The sequence below is a fragment of the Dermochelys coriacea genome, chromosome 12 (genome assembly GCF_009764565.3).
Source record: "Dermochelys coriacea isolate rDerCor1 chromosome 12, rDerCor1.pri.v4, whole genome shotgun sequence".
NCBI lineage: Eukaryota > Metazoa > Chordata > Testudines > Dermochelyidae > Dermochelys > Dermochelys coriacea.
In genome coordinates, this window is record NC_050079.1 from 37796532 (window position 1) to 37819590 (window position 23059).

At 46.0% G+C, this 23059-nt stretch overlaps 1 protein-coding gene across 1 annotated transcript in view; it reads right to left on the bottom strand.

Moving 5' to 3' along the window:
* LOC122456337 (meckelin-like) overlaps positions 1-23059 on the bottom strand; it is a 60276-nt gene that overhangs the window by 35548 nt on the left and 1669 nt on the right. Inside the window, 3 exon segments of the mRNA XM_043495248.1 lie at positions 20831-20961; positions 21838-21941; positions 21944-22037. Of these exon segments, the coding sequence (XP_043351183.1) occupies positions 20831-20961; positions 21838-21941; positions 21944-22037 (329 nt within the window).

Consider the following 23059-nt stretch of genomic DNA (forward strand, 5'->3'; position numbering starts at 1 on the left):
TGAGATCAGGGCCCCATGGTGCCAGACACTGCGTGCACGCACCCTGAAAAGCTTGCAATCTAAATAGACAAGACAGATAACAGATAAGCGAAAGGGAGTCTTTTGATCCCCATTTTACAGCTGGGGAAACTGAGGCACAGAGCAATTTAGTGACATCCTCAAGGTCACACAGGGAGTCTGTGGCCGAGACAGGAACTGAACCCAGATCTTCTGACTCCCAGTCCAACGATCAGGATTTCCTACCTTTTGCAAAGTGCTTTGAAGATGTACAGATGAAACACCTTTTATAAAGTACAAAGTGTTGTAACAGGAGAGCGCTTTCCTGGAAAAGTGCCTTTTCCTGTTCACCACTGTGGGGAGCAGCAGGACTAGGAGAGAGTACTAATAGTGATTTCTTACCCTTCCCTTCCCCACCTTCCATGCAGTGCAGAAGAAGAGGGGGATATGGCAATCCCCTTAAATGCAGAGTCAAACACTTATTTGATAATTGCCAGATCCAAGGGGATTGACACAGTGGAACTCATCCTAAAAGAGAGAGCCTGCAGTGTCCCAGGAGTGAAAGTACTTGGAAAGGCATTCGAAGAACGCAAATGACTGCTGATGAGTTTGAGACATAGGTAACTGTTAGGGATATGGGGGCAAATTCACTTTTTAACCCCAGGGAAGAATTTGGGCCATAATTTGTACCAAGGATCTCGGAACACTTAAACACCACTTTGCGCTTTTAGTTAAGCGTCACTACACCCCGGGGCATGTTGAGTATTACTAAGCCTATTTTACAGAAGAAGAAACTGAGGCATGGGAAGGGTAACTGATTTGATCCTGGGCACAGAGTGAGTCAGTGGCAGAAATGGGAATAGAACCCAGGAGTTCCCAGCTCTTAATGCTTTGCTCTAAATCACTAGACTATACTTGGGATGGAGCAGAATTCCACTGCCCCCATCCGTGATCTAAGCCAATTAGGGACGGAGGAATGGGGAAGTCACTTGATAAACCATCTATCCAATGCTTTTTCATCATCACACATAGCTCATGGCCTCCTGTGGATTACATTTTCCGCATTGTCCCTTTGCAAGGCGAGCAGGAGGGGCTGGTTCAGGGTACAGACGTATCTACTGTGGCAATGCTGCCCTCCATCTGGATAGTGAGATTGGCCTTTTCAGCCATCTTCTGGCAGTACTTGTACATGGATTTCTTGATCCACTCGGCTGTGTTGCGTTTTGGCTGGAAAAGGATGACATAGCATTTGTAAAGGAACAAGGCGGCCAGGGAGGATATAGGCAGATAACAGGATAACAACACCTAGGACGACATTCGCCATCTTCCTTCTGCTGGAGTGCAGGATAGGGGTGACGGCGAGCCAGATGACGAAGAAAATCATCATGGCGTAAGCAATGCCTTAGGCACCGTTGAAGTTGGCTGGCAGGGACTAGCTTTTCATAGCACATGCCAGGGCACAAAGCAAGGAAACACAGGTACCTATTAACAAAAGAGGAGCCAAGACCTGCATCTCCGTGGCATTCCAGGAGTATATGGGGCTCCCCCACTGGGTAAACTCTCCTGCCATCCAGGGGGTCTAGATAGACCCAAAGCATGCAGATGAGATACTGAATAAAGGGCCCCACTGCCATGATAATGAGATAGAGTCTCATCTGGAGCTTGCTTGGCCTCCCTACAGGACTTTCAAAGGAGCAGAGGTTCTGGACGGTCTTGGCAAGCATGCTGGAGAGGCAGAGAGCAAAGCTTATCCCAAACACCGGTTTCTGGAGTTTGCATTTCAGGCTGGTGGGTTCTCCTATGACCAAGAGAGTGCTGGAGAAAGTGCACAGGAAGCCTGCCATGTTGCAGTAGAATATGAACTCACCAGCAGTCTTGACAATGGGTGTGTCGCTATGCTGAATGTACACGACCAGGACTGAGATGGTGAGCAGCATCCCCAGGGCAGCCAAGCTCGCCAGGGATATGCTGATGGGTTCCAACCAGGACAGGTAGACACAGCTCTTTGGCCAGCATGACGTGTTTCCCCTTTCTGACCATTCGCTCAAAGGACAGGGCCAACGGTTCTGAACGGCTGGAAAGACAAGACAAGTCTCTCTGACCGAGCAAGGGTTCCCTCTGTACTAGCTAAGAGATGGGGACACTGAAACAGGCCTGAAAAGGCTGAGACCCCAAAGTCTTCTGCCGTCAAAGCAAACTGATGACCCCCGCTCTCATGTCAGCAGGGATTGGCCCAAACCAAACTCTTTAGACAAGCGATGGGACCTTGATCCTTCATTGTGGCCCCAAGTATGACTCTATTCATCAAGAGAAGGCCTATGGCACTCTGACCTGGTGGTATGACTCCTCCCCATCCCCCAAACCTGGTGACCAGTATCCATCAGTGCACACCACCAGAGGCACTGTATGGGTAAGCACCACCTCACCTTTACTCCTTGTGATATTACTGCAGTCCCAATACCTGTCCTTTTCTCCCCAGAATAAGCACGGTGGACTCTGCCAGTGATTCTTTAACAGGGAATTCCAACCAGCAATTACCCTCTGAGAGGGAAAACATCCCAGCTCATCTACTTCTGGTGCTGTTCTTGACCCTCCTTACATTCTGACTTCTCCTTGGTGCAAGTGTCTTCTTCTCTGCAGCTTCTGCTTGCAGGAACCATCTCCCTATATCTCTTCTCCCCAGTAACGCTCCATCTTATTTCAAGGCACATCTGAGACCATATCTTTTCACCTTTTTCCGCACCTCTTAAATTTTTCTGCCCCTCTGTTCTTCTTTAACTCTAATTGCTCTGTTCAGCATTTTAAGATTACATTGGGGAAGAAAACTAGTAGAGCCTCCCCTATGATAGTGCTTGGGGTGTGCTATAGACCACTAGGATCTAATTTGGATATGGATAGAGCCCTTTTTAATGTTTTTAATAAAGTAAATACTAATGGAAACTGTGTGATCATGGGAGACTAACTTCCCAGATATAGTCTGGAGGACCAGAGCTAGTAATAATAATAGGGCTCAGATTTTCCTCCATGCGATAGCTGATAGATTCCTTCATCAAGTAGCTGCTGAAGCAACTAGAGGGGATGCCATTTTAGATTTGGTTTTGGTGAGTAGTGAGGACCTCATAGAAGAAATGGTTGTAGGGGATAATCTTGGTTCAAGTGATCATGAGCTAATTCAGTTCAAACTGAATGGAAGGATTAACAAAAATAAATCTGCAGCTAGGATTTTTGATTTCAAAAGGACTGACTTTCAAAAATTAAGGAAATTAGTTAGGGAAGTGGATTGGACTGAAGAACTTATGGATCTAAAGGTAGAGGAGGCCTGGGATTACTTTAAATCAAAGCTGCAGAAGCTATTGGGAGCCTGTATCCCAAGAAAGGGGAAAAAATTCATAGGCAGGAGAGAAGGGCTACTAGGATGATCCGAGGAATGGAAAACTTGTCTTATCAAAGGAGACTCAAGGAGCTTGGCTTGTTTAGCCTAACTAAAAGAAGGTTGAGGGGAGATATGATTGCTCTCTATAAATATATCAGAGGGATAAATACCGGAGAGGGAGAGGAATTATTTAAGATCAGTACCAATGTGGACACAAGAACAAATGGATATAAACTGGCCACCAGGAAGTTTAGACTTGAAATTAGACGAAGGTTTCTAACCATCAGAGGAGTGAAGTTTTGGAATAGCCTTCCAAGGGAAGCAGCGGGGGCAAAAGATCTATCTGGCTTTAAGATTAAACTCGACAAGTTTATGGAGGAGATGGTATGATGGGATAATGTGATTTTGGTAATTAATTGATCTTTAAATATTCAGGGTAAATAGGCCTAATGCCCTGAGACGGGATATTAGATGGGTGGGATCTGAGTTACCCAGGAAAGAATTTTCTGTAGTATCTGGCTGGTGAATCTTGCCCATATGCTCAGGGTTTAGCTGATCGCCATATTTGGGGTCGGGAAGGAATTTTCCTCCAGGGCAGACTGGAAGAGGCCCTGGAGGTTTTTCGCCTTCCTCTGTAGCATGGGCATGGGTCACTTGAGGGAGGATTCTCTGCTCCTTGAAGTCTTTAAACCACGATTTGAGGACTTCAATAGCTCAGACATAGGTGAGGTTTTTCATAGGAGTAGGTGGGTGAGATTCTGTGGCCTGTGTTGTGCAGGAGGTCAGACTAGATGATCAGAATGGTCCCTGCTGACCTTAGTATCTATGAAAGAGACAAGTGCAAAGAAGGTGCATTACAGAAAGTAAAATTCTATTGGATTTATATTAATGGTTTAAATGTGGCAGGAGAAAAATAGAGAGCCCATTAAAAATACAGGTGGGAAAAAGCTCATCTATTGGAAACACAAGAATTAAGTAGGTACTTTGTCAAATCTGCATGCCAAGAAACCTGGCCTTACCCGAGCCGTCCCTGCTTCACACTTGTCACAGTTGTAGCAGCAGTTCAGAGAGAGAAAGTCATGGGGTTTCTTCCTCTGGCCAGGCTGACAGCTGCACAGACAGGACGAGCTCAGCACCTGTGTGAGAAACAGATAGCCACGGGGCAGCCTGGGGCTCCTGTGATGGGCACAGAGCCCTGTTTCCACCCACCAATCCCAGGCAACCAGGGGGCAGCCCATTTCTCTGAAGGTTTAATTAAGCCATTGGAATCATTGCTATGATGGGGCATAGAACTGGGTGTTAACAGAGCTGAACGGTCACCTGACAAATGCATAATCAGAGTGCACAACACACAGGATGAAATGGAATTACGTGCATTCCTTGGCTTGTCCCTGCAGAGCCAAGCACTCGAGTCCCTTTTTGCCCAGAAGGCTACTCGCACACCCCCCCCATTTTAACTGGCGCTAACTAGACCCACCTGCCAGCATGACTCAGATGTCATCACCCTGCATCCCAAAGCTGGGGTTTAGCACCTGACTTAGCTGAAGAGCCCTTGGTTCCTATACAGGGTCTGATAGTCTGTCACCCAACACAGTGACCCGTGTGGCACCGGGCTGGAAAACAAACAGGCTTTCCTTGGCAGGTCTGGAGTAGAAAATAACACTGCCCCCTCACCTCCCTTTGGCTGGTGTGGCGCGAACTGGTAGCATTCACTACTTGGAGGGTCAGGACTCCATCTTCTGAGACAGTCCAGGAGAAAATGTATAAGAGGTTCCAACTGGGTGGGATTAGAGGAGTGTAGTTGGAAAGAACAAAAGCTTCAAACTAGAGTACAGAGGGGAAGGAAATCATAGAATCATAGAAGATTAGGGTCAGAAGAGACCTCAGGAGGTCATCTAGTCCAACCCACAATGATCAGACATGCCAGAACAGACCAGAACAATAGCAATATTCAGGAACCACAACTTCTGGGCAGGAAGGAAGGAAGAATTTTAAGCTTCAATCTGAGTTATGCATCTTGTTCCTCTGTAACACAGGGCAGGGCTTATGGGAATCACATTTTGGTAAAAAACTGGAGCATCAGTTTAGTGTGTGAGCTGCTATGATATCTCAGCAATGGACACAAATTCAGATGGATTAGAAAGAAGATCTGGCTGGAAAATAATTCCAAACTTGAGATTTCACCTTTTTTTTTTAAATGGAGTTTCAAAGAAAAGGTTTTCTTACTTCAACCCTTTCTTTGAGCAACTCCGATAGAAAGATTGATCTTTTACCAGTGAACCATGTCCTGCCCTTGTAAATAGATATACTTGATGAGGTAATTGATACAGGCTGGTCAAAAATGTTTAGTCCAAACCATTTTTCAATAAAAAATTCATTTTTGATACAAGAAAAATTTTCACGAAAGCCACTGCTTTTCATGGAAAATTGTAACTGTTCATTGAAAAACTGAGCACCTGAAAACTGAAAAGTTTTTGGGTTTGAGCTGAAAAATGAAAAATTTTGATTTGAAAATGTCACCAAAAGAACTCCATGGGAATCGGCTGCATCACAGCCAGGGGCTCCAATGATGCACTGGAATAGCTCAGCAAGAGGGGATACTGTGGTGCATCATGGGTGATTTAGTCCAACCAGCAAGCCTAGCCCAGCCCATAGATGGGAAAGAGAAATCCAGACAAACTCCCATGAGATATCATGGTAACATTTACAAACTGAAATTTTTAACTTTTGGCTGAAAAATTCTAATTTTGATTTTTTGCTGAAAAGTAAATTTTTCTGCGGAGAAAAAAAAATCCACCCAGCTCTATTAATAGAGTCTGGATACTCTGTGTTTCACCCTCTTCTGCTAATTTGAGTGGCTTTTTTCTGGCATGCTAGTCTGATTTATACATTGGTTTAGATCCCCATGGCTGAACAGACTTGTACTTATCCTAAGGGCTGGGCTTATGTATTTTTTTACTTCTTTATGCTGCTTAAAGAAAGCCTGAAAACTGTTCTACTTTAGAAATGCAGGTCTTGTTTAACCTTCTTTACCTGGAAGACTGTGGACAACTGGAGTGCAAGTAGGTTTATAACATTAGAGGCAGCCAGGTGAGGGAAACATGATTAAAGGAGATGGGAAGTGATTTTTATCCAGAGTATTTAAGCTCTAAAACGGTCAATGCCTTTTTAAACTGAAATGCTTGAGGGAAAAGTTCTCCTTGTTTAACAGCCAGTGCCCAGCCAACTGAAAAAGTCCCCAGTCCACATCCCTGACACATCCAAGGAACCATCAAGCAAAAACAAGGAAGACAGAACTAATATTTCTAAACAAAGAACAGAAAATAAAAACTCCTAGCAAAATAAAAAGTTTTTAAAACAACCCATTTAAGTATTCGCTCTAAACATAAACTAAACAAGGGGACACAATACACTTTTCCCATTGCAGGTCACCTGTAAACAATAACCTGTATTTACCTGGGATTTAAAAGCATTAGAGTTTCCTATGTGGGCACAGAGAATTTTGTTGTCTCTGCAAAAGGCATTAAAGGCCAGCTGCAACTTGCTGAAGAAAGTGGCCAGCTGGTAGATTACATCATCTGATGCCAACCTATGAAGGCATGTAGCACATGCATAGATAGGCTCCTGAGTGCAGTTCTTTTCTTCAGAAGGAAGATGTACTTCCAGGAAGGGTAGATAGTTAAAGCAGATCTGGTGCTGCAGAGAGCTATTGATTTCACAGTGATAGCAAAGTTGTCTAAACATGTACTCAAGTGACTCCTCTCCAGAGTCCTGATGACCTAGCATTTGCAGGTATTCCAGGAACCCAGGGATAGTCCTAGCTCTCTTGTGCAGGGACATAATGCCATCATAGTGGTGAGGTACAGTAAAGAGTAATGGAGCTTGGGACCAGAAGCAACACCAAATCACTTGCTTTCCAGGGATACTTTCCACGAGTGACATCTCGCGAAAGTTACCACTATAGTCAAAAATGACCGTCACATTCCCCTTTGTCTTCATGATACTGCTGTGCAAGGCCACTGCGTTTGCAGAGCCCTGCTCATGCATCTCAAGGCAGAACTCATCCTTGTCCTTCTGGGTGAAATTTCTGGCTATGCCTAATATTTCCTTTTCATTGGTCTGGATGACACCGAGCACATTCCAGCCCAAGAACTGGGCGAGAGTCGTCTCAACAGCCCCTTCGCCATCCAACTCAACTTCCTTGCTGTAAATCATCAATTGGTCAAGAAGAACGAACACCTGCAACACAAGGTCCATTCTGCTTTAAGCGTGGCATATCCCTCACCTGGGTGTTCTTTCGTGACTAAAGCCAATAGGGGACCTGATCCTGGGAAGCACAGGAGGGCCAAGTTCTGCTTAGTTTATGAGATCTGATAAGATCGCCTGAGGTACAGTGGTATGGTTGCAAAGCCAAACATCCTTGGTGGATCAGCATTAAAGTCAATGGATTCCACCAGGGAAGTGGTCCAAGCATCACTGCTTTTTTTCCAGCCAGAACAAATTTATAAATTGTGACTGTGCACAAACAGCCGTGCACACACACACACACACACACACACCCTCGACACATAAACAGGAGTGCGTACATGCGGGCACACCCATCCACACACCCCGACACATACATGCACACACTGCCATGCGCATGCAAGCTTACCGTTGGCAAATACTCTGTAAAAGAGAAGACATTCCACTTATATCTCATGCTGTAAGTGGTGATGAGGGTGATGATTTGCTCCACTCCATTTTCATGGTTGGTCCAGATACGTTTGAGGTGGAAAAAGCTGCACGTGGGAGGCATTTCACAATGAGTAACAATTTTATAGCCCACACGGAGGTTGCTAACCAGAAACTGTGTCCTGGTTTGCAGAGCAAACCTTATTAACTGGGCCCAGATTAAGTCTTGCAAGCTGGGAAGAGAAAAAACAGTCAAGACAACATGGCACACTATGTACTATGTAGTAGATGCATCAGGATGGAATTGCATTGCACAGGTGCAAACAAATGGATCTGGGGCAAAAACTCGATCATGTGCTTCGCTATCTGCAGCCCATTCAGCATCATTACTAACCAGCTATGAACATCCAAGCACACAGGATCTGCACAATCCCATTTCTCTCCAGGCCATGGGGGGAGAATGATATGCTAACACTGGCATGAGAAGGCATGGAAAATTATCATTTATTATTTGTATTACAGTAGTACATAGGAGTTGCGGTCACAGACCAGGACTGCATTATGGTAGGGGCTGTACAAACAGAACAAAAAAACAATCCCTGCCCCAAAAGGCTTCCAATCTAAGGATTTAACAGGATTTCTGAGTTATAGCCATGATGTTGGTCTCTATTAGTCGTTCCATTATTAACCCTTGCTTGTGGGTGTTATGAGATCAGCTGCAAAAGGTCAATCCAAGACAAAGACACAGACTGTTTCCAGATGACATGTAGGAGCCATTGCTAAAATGTAAAGATTATTTAATCCTACTTATTTTGAATAAAAAGCTAGTAACAGTTTTGTTTAAAGGGCATCTGACACTATTCAGCAAGTCATTCTCCAGGGCTAAGAATGGGGGGAGTGCATTGGATTAAGATAGTACCGCTGTGGCTGGAACACATCCATTCCAACAGCATACAAATTGGATTCCCTCCTGCCTGTATGCGATTGGGATGTGCTGTAAAGCTAAGACAACCCTAGAGTAGCACTAAACTCATCAGCCAAAGAGAAAAATCTTGAAGATAAAACGGAGCTGGGAGACAAGCAAATGTAATGAATTAAACAACAACCTAACCGGCACTTGACCTGACATAGAAAGAGAAACAGACTTCAAATATCCCCAAGACATAGACGTTGCCCTCCTGTTCCCAGATTCCATCGCAATCTTGAACTGACTCTTGAGCAGAAACCAGGTGTGTGACAGCTAGCAGCAGAGCCCAGCCAGCGACGGACATCTTGCAAAGTGTCCTCTCCCAGATTCTCTCCTGGAGGCTACACAAATAGGGACCTCTGCCCCACAAGCCACAGAATTTAAATAAAGCACCTGACTCTTCCCACACGCTCTCGTCCGTCGCCCCCAGGTGGTCCCAGTGCTGGAGGCTTTAGTGGAAAAGATTTTTTAAAACTCCATAATGTTCTTAGTTTGGCGTAAATTCCCAACCTGCCCAGCTGGTGATTGTTGTGTGTTGAGGCATGAAAACATGTAGCAAGCTAGAATAGCTGCAGATTCATAGATTCTGAGGCCAACCCCCCCTCCCCTGCTGCAAACAGTCCACATCTGGGTTGCAGAAATCGAATCTGGGAAACCAAATTGGAAGCAAAACCTCGGTAGAAAACCCTGCTAGAAAATGCCTCTCTCGGCAGTCGAGGGGGTACAGTGCAGTGGTTGAGCCCCACTCACCCATAACAAACTCCCACCCCACCTTTACCCTGCATTCTGTGCATTTTGTAGTTTATGCAAACAGGAAACGTCCTGTTCCGGAGCTATCTCCTCCTGGTTCAAATGACCTGTAGCCTTCAGGCCATGCAAAAGAGTCGGGGAAGTGCTGGGAGAGCCATGATGAGGCCAGGGAGCGGAATAGCTCATCCCGAGCCATTTGCAAAAGGGCACAATTAGCAAAAAGGCAAATTCTGCGTTTAGCATTTTCAAAACAAAAATCTCTTCTCTGGATAGGTGCTGCTTCCAGAGAGGAACCTGCCGTCCCTGGTGCCTTCTTGCCCCAGATAGAGGGACCCCAGTGTATCTAAACCTTCCACCTCCTCAATGTGTGCATGGATCCTGCAGGATGATTCTGCCTGGCTCCTGTCTCCTTCCCCTGCCCAGCAGTGGCCGCATCTTATGCCTGAACACTTCACTCTCCCTCCCACCCAACGCACTGAGACTCATCTCCCTCGACCTGAGTGCCAAGCTAGAAGGCCTCATCTCCTCTCCCACCAAGCTGGGATCTTCATGTGCTCCGCTCACCTCTTCCTCACCACCAGCCCCACATCAGAGCATGGCACCTGTCCACCGGGGGCCTGACCCGAGAACCTCCTATCACGCCTTCAGAAGCTGGGCTTTCCTTAATGGGATTCACACCTTAGCACCTACCAGGACCTAAAGGGTTAATTGAAACATTCCTTGAATGAGGCAGACCGGACCAGGCATATAACTGAGACATGCTTATTGGGTTCTAATGCAAAGCCACCAGATTCATAGATATTAAGGTCAGAAGGGACCATTATGATCATCTAGTCTGACCTCCTGCACAATGCAGGCCACCGAATCTCACCCACCCACTCCTGCAATAAACCTCTCATCTATGTCTGAGCTACTGAAGTCCTCAAATCATGGTTTAAAGACTTCAAGGTGCAGAGAATCCTCCAGCAAGTGACCCGTGCCCCATGCTACAGAGGAAGGCGAAAAACGCCCAGAACCTCTTCCAATCTGCCCTGAAGGAAAATTCCTTCCTGACCCCAAATATGACGATCAGCTGAACCCTGAGCATGTGAGCTAGATTCACCAGCCAGATACTACAGAAAATTCTTTCCTGGGTAACTCAGATCCCACCCATCTAATATCCCATCTCAGGGCATTAGGCCTATTTACCCTGAATATTTAAAGATCAATTAATTACCAAAATCACATTATCCCATCATACCATCTCCTCCATAAACTTGTCGAGTTTAATCTTATAGATTCATAGATTCATAGATACTAAGGTCAGAAGGGACCATTCTGATCATCTAGTCCGACCTCCTGCACAGCGCAGGCCACAGAATCTCACCCACCCACTCCTATGAAAAACCTCACCCATGTCTGAGCTATTGAAGTCCTTAAATCATGGTTCAAAGACTTCAAGGAGCAGAGAAGCCTCCCTCAAGTCAACCATGCCCCATGCTACAGAGGAAGGCGAAAAACCTCCAGGGCCTCTCCAATCTGCCCTGGAGGAAAATTCCTTCCCGACCCCAAATATGGCAATCAGCTAAACCCTGAGCATATGGGCAAGATTCACCAGCCAGATACCCAGGAAAGAATTTTCTATAGTAACTCAGATCCCATCCATCTAATATCCCATCTCAGGGGATTTGGCCTATTTACCCTGAATATTTAAAGATCAATTACTTACCAAAATCCCATTATCCCATCATACCATCTCCTCCATAAACTTATCGAGTAGAATCTTAAAGCCAGATAGATCTTTTGCCCCCACTGCTTCCCTTGGAAGGCTATTCCAAAACTTCACTCCTCTGATGGTTAAAAACCTTAGTCTGATTTCAAGTCTAAACTTCCTGGTGGCCAGTTTATACCCATTTGTTCTTGTGTCCACATTGGTGCTGAGCTTAAATAATTCCTCTCCCTCTCCTATATTTATCCCTCTGATATATTTATAGAGAGCAATCATATCTCCCCTCAACCTTCTTTTAGTTAGGCTAAATAAGCCAAGCTCCTTAAGTCTCCTTTCATAAGACAAGTTTTCCATTCCTCGGATCATCCTAGTAGCTCTTCTCTGTACCTGCTCCAGTTTGAATTCATCCTTTTTAAACATGGGAGACCAGAACTGCACACAGTATTCTAGGTGAGGTCTCACCAGTGCCTTGTATAACGGTACTAAAACCTCCTTATCCCTACTGGAAATGCCTCTCCTGATGCATCCCAAAACCGCATTAGCTTTTTTCACAGCCGTATCACATTGGCAGCTCATAGTCATCCTATGATCAACCAATACTCCAAGGTCCTTCTCCTCTTCCGTTACTTCTAATTGATGCGTCCCCAACTTATAACTAAAATTCTTGTTATTAATCCCTAAATGCATAACCTTACACTTCTCACTATTAAATTTCATCCTATTACTATTACTCCAGTTTACAAGGTCATCCAGATCCTCCTGTATAATATCCCAATCCTTCTCCGAATTGGCAATACCTCCCAACTTTGTATCATCTGCAAACTTTATTAGCACACTCCCACTTTTTGTGCCAAGGTCAGTAATAAAAAGATTAAATAAGATTGGTGCCAAAACCGATCCCTGAGGAACTCCACTGGTAGCCTGCCTCCAGCCTGACAGTTCACCTTTCAGTAGGACCCGTTGCAGTCTCCCCTTTAACCAATTCCTTATTCACCTTTTGATGTTCATATTGATCCCCATCTTCTCCAATTTAACTAACAATTCCCCATGTGGCACGGTATCAAATGCCTTACTGAAATCTAGGTAAATTAGATCCACTTTTACAAAAAAGGAGATTAGGTTGGTTTGGCACAATCTACCTTTTGTAAAACCATGTTGTATTTTGTCCCATTTACCATTGACTTCAATGTCCTTAACTAATTTCTCCTTCAAAATTTTTTCCAAAGACCTTGCATACTACAGATGTCAAACTAACTGGCCTGTAGTTACCTGGATCACTTTTTTTTCCTTTCTTAAAAATAGGAACTATATTAGCAATTCTCCAATCATTCGGTACAATTCCTGAGTTTACAGATTCATTAAAAATTCTTGCTAATGGGCTTGCAATTTCAGGTGCAAATTCCTTTAATATTCTTGGATGGCGATTATCTGGGTCCCCCGATTTAGTCCCATTAAGATGTTTGAGTTTCGGTTCTACCTCAGATATGGTAATATCTACCTCCATATCCTCATTCCCATTTGTCATGCTACCATTATCCCTAAGATCCTCTTTAGCCTTATTAAAGACTGAGGCAAAGTATTTGTTTAGATATTGGGCCATGCCTAGATTATCTTTAACCTCCACTCCATTCTCAGTGTTTAGCGGCCCCACTTCTTTCTTAGTTTTCTTCTTATTTATATGGCTATAGAACCTTTTACTATTGGTTTTAATTTCCTTTGCAAGGTCCAACTCTACTCGACTTTTATCCTGTCTCACTTTATCCCTACATGTTCTGACCTCAATTAGGTAGCTTTCCTTGCTGATCCCCCCCCATCTTCCACTCCCTATATGCTTTCTGCTTCTTCTTAATCACCTCTCTAAGATGCTTGCTCATCCAGCTTGGTCTACAACTCCTTCCTATGAATTTTTTCCCCTTTCTTGGGATATAGGCTTCTGCAGCTTTGATTTAAAGTAATCCCAGGCCTCCTCTACCTTTAGATCCATAAGTTCTTCAGTCCAATCCACTTCCCTAACTAATTTCCTTAATTTTTGAAAGTCAGTCCTTTTGAAATCAAAAACTCTAGTTGCAGATTTATTTTTGTTAATCCTTCTGTTCAGTTTGAACTGAATTAGCTCATGATCACTTGAGCCAAGATTATCCCCTACAACCATTTCTTCTATGAGGTCCTCGCTACTCACCAAAATTAAATCTAAAATGGCATCCCCTCTAGTCGGTTCAGCAACTACTTGATGAAGGAATTCATCAGCTATCGCATCTAGGAAAATCTGAGCCCTATTATTATTACTAGCACTGGTCCTCCAGTCTATATCTGGGAAATTAAAGTCTCCCATGATTACGCAGTTTCCATTAGTATTTACTTTATTAAAAACATTAAAAAGGGCTCTATCCATATCCAAATTAGATCCCAGAGGTCTATAGCACACCCCAAGAACTATCGTAGGAGAGGCTTTACTAGTTATCTTCCCCAATGTAATTTTTGCCCAGACGGACTCTGTCTTATCCATTGCATCGCTTCTTATTTCTTTACATTTTACCTCATCATTGATATACAATGCTACTCCACCACCTTTACCTTTGTTTCTGTCTTTCCTAAACAGCACATTTGCTTCAATACCTGTAGTCCAGTCATGACTACTATTCCACCATGTTTCTGTTATCCCTATAATATCTGGTTTCACTTCCTGCACCAGTAGCTCTAGTTCGTCCACTTTGTTACCTAGGCTCCTTGCATTGGTGTACAAACATCTTAATTTTTGCTGTTTGGCCTCGCTCACATTTTGTACCCTATTAGGCACAGTCATTCTACAGCCAGTATAACCTATTAGGCTAGTATCCACACCGCCCTCGCTCCTTATATACATTCTCCTACCCACAGCTGTATCCTTTCTTACTTCGTCTTCTTCCCTCTCAATGCTAAAATCTGGCATGGAGATTACCTGGACATCTCCCATCCATCTCCCCCAAATTCCTAGTTTAAAGCTCTCTTTATCAGTTGTCATGTACGGTTTCATTGGCAAACTACCACCACTATTGGTCATTAATATTTTTGTGTGGCGTGTGTATGGGAACTGCCCAAGAGACCATACAAATGTGAAGAAAATGTGATGCTCAAATGTGTTTACCAGACAAAGGACAGGCCGTCGCCTCCAGCCAGGTGTCATCAAAGTCAACTAGCAATCACACGTCCAGTGGCCATTCAGTTGCATTTTAGCAAACACCAGCCAGGGAAGGAACTAGCATGGAATTTCCTTCACCAGCAGACTTCACGTCTCCAGTCTCATGGCCTCAATGAACTTTACTTTCAGGGGAAACCTTGAGAGGAATCTGTGAAAGGTTCCCCGCAGGGTGCCACTGAGCTCGCCTGATCCACCAGCCTGGGTTCTCTTTACGCTGTGTTGCTGTGACAGGTTCTCAAGCCCCCTTCCAGCACACACACAGGTAGGGACACACCCAGCGGCAATTTCACACAGAGGCTGAGATCAGCTCTGCATGGGAAAGCTCAGCTAGGGAACTGCCCAGCACTCAAGTGCACATCCCCTCTGGAGTGTAAGCCCAAAATTATATAGTCTTGCACTGCACAGAGAACTATACAGCATAAGCTCATAAAATTTGCTCCCTCCCTCAATGGGGAGGAAGTTATGCATAGCTTTTTGCCCCCCAGTTATGAATTCCACAAAATGGTTTAGAGAAAACAAAAACAAGTTTATTAACTAAAAAAAGATAGATTTTTAAGTGATTATAAGAGATAGCAAACAGATCAAAGCAGATTACCCAGCAAATAAAACAAACACAATATAAGCTTAAGATACTACAGAAACTGGTTACAAGTAGTAGTTTCTCACCCTAAAAGTTGTTTTAGGCAGATTGCAGAGGTTCTTGAAGGCAAGCTGCTCTTGCTTGCAGCTTAAACTCCACATATTTCCTTCACAGGCCAGACACCTTCCCAGCCTGGGCTCAGTCCTTCTCCCCCGCCAACCCCCTTGGTCTTTGTTTAGATGTTCACAACAGTCATCTTGGGCGGGGATTCAGTGAAGAACAAACCCTGATTATGTCACTCGCCTGCCTTAAATAGGTTTTACATATAGAAGGAATCTTGTTTTCCAGTGTGGTTCCCCTCCCCACAGTGGAAAAATACATGATCACATGACCCTGCAGTGTCAAAGCAGCCATGAATCCAAGGCCATTTATAGCATTCCAGGAAAGTGGGAGATTAGCATCTTCAAAGACCTATTGTTCTCCCTAATGGTCCACTGACTTGTTCCCAGCTAGCCAGCCAGACTGATTGCATTCTGTCTGATAGGTGTCTCCCAGGTGTAAACACTTTTGTAGTACAGCTGTATAGTCAATAGTCCTACCTTTAGATACAAAAATGATACATGGATATAAATAGGATAATCATATTCAGCAAATCATAACCTTTCCAATGATCTCACATGCCTTCTCTTGCATAAAACATACAAGTATGCTATAATCATATTATAACAATATTTCTATAAATAATATGGGGTGTAGAGTCACAGAATCAATTTCAAAGGTTCATTGGACTATAAAAGAGAGGGGCAAAGAATCCCAAGGTACCGTTCACCTAGAACAACAAAGGAACTGAGCACTTTGGACATAGTGGGAGGTCCCATCCAAGGAGGTGGGACGCCATCTTGCTGGAAGGCATGCAATAAGAATCTGCCCTTGAACCAAGACTGTAGTTTTGTAAAGCTTTGGTCTTTAGAAAAGTTTTGCACTTTGATTTGCTTGTAACCATTTCTAGCTCTATCCTTCATACCTGAACTCACTTAAAACCCTCTCTCTTTGTGCTAATAAACTTGTTTTACTTTTAATATAAACCAACCCAGTGCTGTGTTTGAACATTGAACCCCAGTTAAAGTGCTAAGCTGAGCAGCTGCTCTCTTTAGAGGAGCTATCAAACCTTATTGTTCCTCTGAATGATCCAGGAGAGGGCTGGACATTGCTGAGCACATGGTTTGGGGGGGAAATTCAGGGCTGGGAAGCACTGGGGGAGACCAGAGTGTGACTGTGGTGAAACAAGCAGGCTGCTGGATCCAGAGCTGTTGTCCAGGGTTGCTTATCACATAGCTACTCAGTGCAGGCTCGTATGGTGGATGGGAGCATCCAGGCAAGGGAGCTGCAGCAGCTGAGCATTTTAAGGCACCCAAGGGTACAGGGCAGGCATTGACCCCACCTCTCACTGGTCTGGACTGTACCCCAGAACGTGGCAGGGAGCTTGAAGCCTTGGCACTTATGGGGAAAAAACCCACTTCCCTTGTCAAGTGAGCACTTTTAATAATGAATCACTGAGACACAATAAATATGGAAGCCAGGATGCCAGTGATACAGTCACTTGGCAAGGTAGAGACACGTGTTAAGGAGCAAAATGGAGACCCCATTTCAGAACTGGCTCAGTTATAGTCAATATAAACAAACCCCTCGCGATTGTTCTGCAACCCAGTGAGCTTTCAGTTTGTCCCACACTCATGCGTACAATCCCCAGCCACAGAAATCAATGTTTTCTTGTCAGGGTAATCCAAAACACACTAGACTGCATCTGTGGAGAGCTCTTCTCTTTTGCCATTAAGTGAACTTTCCACTGCATCTCGCAGCCTGGTTTTCACCGTTGCTTCCCTCTTTAAGTTCCCTGCCTTTGTACAACAGATTTTCTCATAAGCAAAACGCCAAATAAGTGTCTATGCCCATGAGACTGCCCCACTGCAGGTCAGACCATAAAGGGCTAACGTGTGGCAAATCACTATGATTTAAATGAGCTGGTCCTATGAAGGATGCGTTTTAACCCGCGAGTGAATTTAGTGATCAGCTGGGAGCTTGCACTGGATTGTACAGCAGGGACTTAAACACTGAATTGTGACCCCAACCCCAGGGGTTCTCAATCAGGGGTATGTGTACCCCTAGGAGTACACAAAGATCTTCCAGGGGGCACATCAACTCATCTAGATATTTGCCTAGTTTTACAACTGGCTACATGAAAAGCATGAGCAAAGTGAGTACAAACTAAAATTTCATATAGACAAAATGAGAAAGTCAGCTATTTTTCAGTACTAGTGTGGCTGTGACACTTTTGTATTTTTGTGGCTGATTCTGTAAACAAGTAATTTTTAAGTGAGGTGAAACTTGGGGACAGGCAAGACAAATCAGACTCCTGAAAGGGGTACAGGAGTCTGGAAAGGTTGAGAATCACTGCACTACACTACACTACCAGTTCTCAACAAACGCCTCCTGTGACAAAGCGGGAAGTGTCTAATATGTTTCCGAGGCCTGTATGCGCCTCAGTTTCTCTCTGCACTTTGCTTTCTTAAAAGTGTTAAGTCTGCTCTTGGGGGCAGCACAAGTCACGAGGTGGAGGTGTTGTCTGGCTATCTGGGCCGCAGCGAGCAGGGTGATTAAGGAACCTACTGAAATCAACCCATATCAATGCAGAATCCCAGCGAGACAATGGAAAAGCCCCAGTGACCAAACATAGACACCTAAGAAACAACCAGGAAGGAGGTTCTCCTCCCGACCCCCAGCAGGGAAGCTGAGCAAAGACCACAGCTCAGGAACGAAGGACTGAGACGTCACCAGCAGAGGATAAAGGGTGGGTTTCCGGAGGAAGCAACTCTTTCCTGGGACTGACTAAGGATATCAAAGAGACAGAGCCTGAAATAGAGTTCGCTACAGCTTAGCTGGCGACTTGTCCATTCTGGCCAAGCCAGCACAAGGTCTGAACCTTTTATTTCTCTGCTAACCTAAGGACTTCCCGTGCTGTGTTCCATTTGACTAATAAACCCTCCTCTCTTTTGAAAAGGGTGTTTGGGGGCACTGCAAACACTGGCTGGGGTGCATTAGTCCCTGAAGAGTGGGCAAGTCTCTGCCAGGAGTCTATTCCAGTTGGACACGCTGGGCAGTGCTCAGGGCGTGAAGCAGGAGTGTTAGAGCTCAAGAGCTCAGCCTAGGAGGGGGTGAGGCTGTTGGGCCTACCCCAAAATTAGAGTGGGACTCCTTGGGGATCTGCACATGGCAGGGGTTCTCCAAGAGACTGTTTACAAGCTAGAGGGGGGTGGGTAGCACAGATCCTGCGGATCTGTGACACCACCCACCCCCAGACCTTCAACTATTTTCAGTAGCCATGGCACTGAATCAACCCCATGGACGCAAACAGCCCTGAACATGGGTGGATTTGTTACTATTTGCAACACCACCCACAGTCTCCAATGCAGGTAGGACCCCCACTGTGCTAGGTCCTGTACCCTGAGAGAGCCAACAAATCCCTGCCTCAGCACGCTGACAGTCTAACCAGGTAAGACAGACAAATGGCAAGAGAAAAGAAATACAGATGGGAAACTGAGGCACAGAGAAATGAACTTGCCCAAAGTCGCACAGCAAGAAGAAACCTGCATCAGCCAGTCACAGAGCCCAGGGCTCCAGTCTGAGCCCAAACAGCAAGGGTAGATTAAGGTAAGAGGCTGACCTGAGGGACAAGCTCTGAAGGGGTTGAATCCAAAATTTTCTATAGGAGCCTCCAAAATTTGTAAGCTCATTTTCCTCTCCCCCTCCCCTTGCTTTGGGGCTTGATGGATTTGTTTGGTTTGGACCAGGCTTTGCCTGAACCCAGCCCTGCAGGGGCCGTTATGCAGCAAAAGCAAGCAGAATTACAAACCATTTGAGCAATTAACACCCAGCATCCCCACATTCATTCCATCACCACCCCTTAGGCAGACATGTCCACGGTGGTGGTGCAGCGGTCCAGTTGGATGCTCAGATTGGCTTTACTAGCAATCTTTTGGCAGTACGCATACGTGGTTTTCTTGATCCACTCTGTAGTATTGTGATGCAGTCTGAACAACATAACGTAGCATCTCTGGAAAAACAGAAGGCCAGGACGCTGTAGGAAGACAGTGGGATAGACACGACGGCCACCATATCAACCATTCGCTCCTCTCCCGACTCCAGAGCTGGCATCATGCAGCAAAGAAAGTCACCATCATTAAGGAGATGCCCTGGGAGTTGCTGAAAATCATAGACAGGGAGTGGGTTTTGATGGCAGCTGTGAGGCAGCAGAAGGCCAGGGCACAGAGATACCCCATGCTGAAGGAGATGCCGATGCCTGTTTCATTGAAGCACTTGATAACCAAGTAATCTGTCTTCCTGGGGTAGGAACGCCTGACCCCAGGAGAGTCAAGGAGGAGCCACAGAAAGCAGATGATGCACTGTAGAGTGGGGAGGATGCCCAGAACAATCAGATAAAGGCTTGTCTGCAGCTTTGTCGGCCTTCCCACGGGAGTGGCGAAGGCAGCCAGAATCCGGACGCATTTGGCCAGGATGCTGGTGAGGCAGAGCGTGAAGCTCACCCTGAAGGCTGGCCGGCGAAGTTTGCCCTTCCAACCTGTTGGCTCCCCAATGAAGAGGAACACGCTGGCAAAGGAGCCCAGCAGGCGGGCCATATGGCAGTAAAATATAGGCCCCTCGGCAGCTTTGCCAGTTGGGGTGTCTATGTGCTTCACATAGAACGCCGTGACAGAAACAGTGAGGGCCATCCCCACTAGCGTTAGCATGATCAGCACAACGCTGGTGGGCTCGGACAAGAACAGCCTTCTTCCAGCAGCCTTCTTCTACACCACGGCCTTCTTCCAGGAGGAGGCCTGGCCCCCGTGAGACCTCTCATCCTGGGGACAAGACCAGCAGCTCTCCAAGGCTGGAATGCAAAACGACAAGCTGTTGAGGAGGCATGTTTTCCATGCACTACGTAGAGGACTCTTCCAGTTCATTATTACAATTACTGCCACTTATGCTCGCTCCCTGAGAGTCCTAGCCCCATCATCCTTCCAACTAGAAGGAATTCTCTCTGCAACCTGGTGGGGAAGCTCTAGAACAAAGGCTCCGAGACTTTTAAAACTAGAAGGCTCTTTAAGTCCATATTGAAATATCTAAATCAGTGGCCTGAGCTTAAGCCGACTAGATAGCAAGTGTGAAAAGTCGGGACAAAGGGTGGGGGGGTAATAGGAGCCTATATAAGAAAAAGGCCCAAATATCAGAACTGTCCCTATCAAATTGGAACATCTGGTCACCCTACCTGAGCTACTAAAAACTGCCGAGTCCCCAGCCACTCCCATTCGCCTCAGTTACACCAAGTCAATTGTGCAGTGCAATGAGTGAAAAGTGGCCTTCCAGACCCACGGAAAGGAGCAACTTGCATCCTGGAGCATGAGATCTGATCATCTGCACCTGCCAGTGTTTAGAATGGCTGTAGAATTACCCAGCCCTTTCACAAGCTAGCCAGCTTCTCAGCTTCTGGCAGGGCTCTAGGTTGCTCCTCAACTCAGGTAGGTGCCCACTGGGCCAGCAAGATAGACTTACCTGATCCATTGCTGTATGTCCCAGGGCTGCAAACCTCACATGCATAACAACAGTGCTGAGGCAAATCCGGGTGTAGCTTTTGCACTTCCCCTTGGCCACAGCCTCGGGAGCAATGAGAAGGCAGGATCTGCAATTCAAACACAGACAGGGTTGTGGGCAAAGGCTACTGGGAAACAACAGAGAGGCCTATTGCTGTATTGATGCAGGAGGATTTTCATCAGCAGTATCAGGAACTGTACATCCAAACCCACCAGCCCCTCTGGGGAACAGTTACCCCTTAGCCCGTCCAAGGAAGAGGTGGGAGCAACTGCCAGAGATGGGTCGGCGTCAGGAATCAGGATGTGTGGCAGAGCCAGTCTCCAGGAAGCCAGATGAGCGAAGCTGGCCTGTAGCAGGCTGCCTGATTGGTAAGAAGAGGCCGAAGACTAGCTCTTAAGCTCAGCAGCAGTTTGGCAGCTGCTCAAAGCATTTGCTCCCAGCTGAGAAAGTGTGTATGCTTGTTCCCTGCCCTGCCCCAGTCCAGCTCCTGCTCCGGACCCAGCCTTGTCTCCTGGATCCACTCTCTCCCTGCCCCAGGCCCCCTCACAGGGCTATATACCCAGCTGAGTCAGACGATTTCCCACACTTGCCTACCTGGCTCCTACAAGTTTCCTCCTTCCCCTCACTCCCTCTGTCTGAGTGGGACCTCCCAGGAGAAGGCCCAGTTCCAGTCTCTGGATCCAGTGCACGTTTCCTACCTCCCGTGTTTGCTCTCTGTGCGGAGGGAGCTGGGAGAGTGGGAGGCAGTGGCTAGGGGCTGGGATGTGGAGTCAGGATGGACGGGTTCCATCACGGGTCCTGTCACTTTGGTCAAGTCACTTGAAACTCTCTGGGCTGTAAGTTTCCCTGTCTGTGAAAGGTGGGCGAGGACCCTGACCCTCTCTTTGTGAGCAACATTGAAATCCTCCTACGAAAAGCTCAAGCAATGGCCTTTATTGCCACAGGTGAGAGCGGCTTCACTCACCCAGATGGCTCCCCCACCCCTCAGGCCCACAGTCCTTGCCACAGGGTCATAGCCGTCGGAGGCCGCTCTCTGCACATCTACCTCCAGCTGGGGGAGCTTCACTTATCAGTGACGTTCCAGTAGAAGACCTCAAAGGGGTTTGGATGGATGGGCGGGGGGGGGGGGGGGGGAGAATAGTGATCAAAGAGAAAATGCTCCAGCTGAAAAAGAGAGACAGAAACGAGAGCAGCTTGGACACCAGCTGCACAAAGCAAACAGAGCCAGAAGATACATCTGTGTGGACCAAAGATCCTACCGCAAGCAGAGGGAAACACGCTGGTTTGCTGCTCCTGCTAGTATTAGGGGATGTAAAGAATCAATGATCTTGAAGCATGGGCTTGGCCATTTAATTCCAGTGGCATCTTTGAGACTGTTTTGGTGGAAATACAGTCACAGCGGCACAATTCGTTGGACATTCTTGTTTGCCACATTCACAAATCTGACCAAAAAAAAAAAAAAAAAAAAATAAGTCAGCCAAATTAGTTTTACTGGGTTATATTTATAACAAGCATCATCATCTGCAATTTAGCACAGACGCTGCCAGGGGGCTCAGAATCAGCACTCTCAGTTGGCTGTTCCATGGCGTGGCTAAGAAACCAATTGTTAAAGGTTGTTTTGTAGTGTGAAATGGTACCTGTTCTCTATTGAAGTCAGAGCTGTTCTGTGGCTGGGATGGCGGGTAGTACTGAGATAGTTCTTCTATTGCTCTCGCTAGCTTTTGCATGAACAAATCCATGATGAAGATGACATCCAGATAGGCTAAGCAGTCCAGGCACAAATTGCACATGTTAATAGCTGGAGCTCCAAGGCAAATGTCTTGCTCATGGTGGCTTAAATTTGCAGCACTGGTGTTGACTGGCACAGGGTTATTGAAGTTCCTCCAGGGATGCTCTGAGCTGGGGTTGGCTGTGCACTGGTGACACACCTTGCAGAACAGATACCAGACGGTTGCATTTGCAGATCGGTGTGTATTCGTGTCCAGCAAATAGTCAAGAAACCCCAGGAACCAGGCAAGGCCTCTGGTGCAGAGACCACACTCCCTGGAAAACTTTATATTCTAACCCAACAAGTCCAAAAGTGACCCCATAGCAGCAGTGAATGATGTGTTTCTCCACAGTACGGTTTTCCTCTTGCCCTGCCCTTGACAGGTAATACAGAGCAGATTCGATTTGATTTTGAGGAG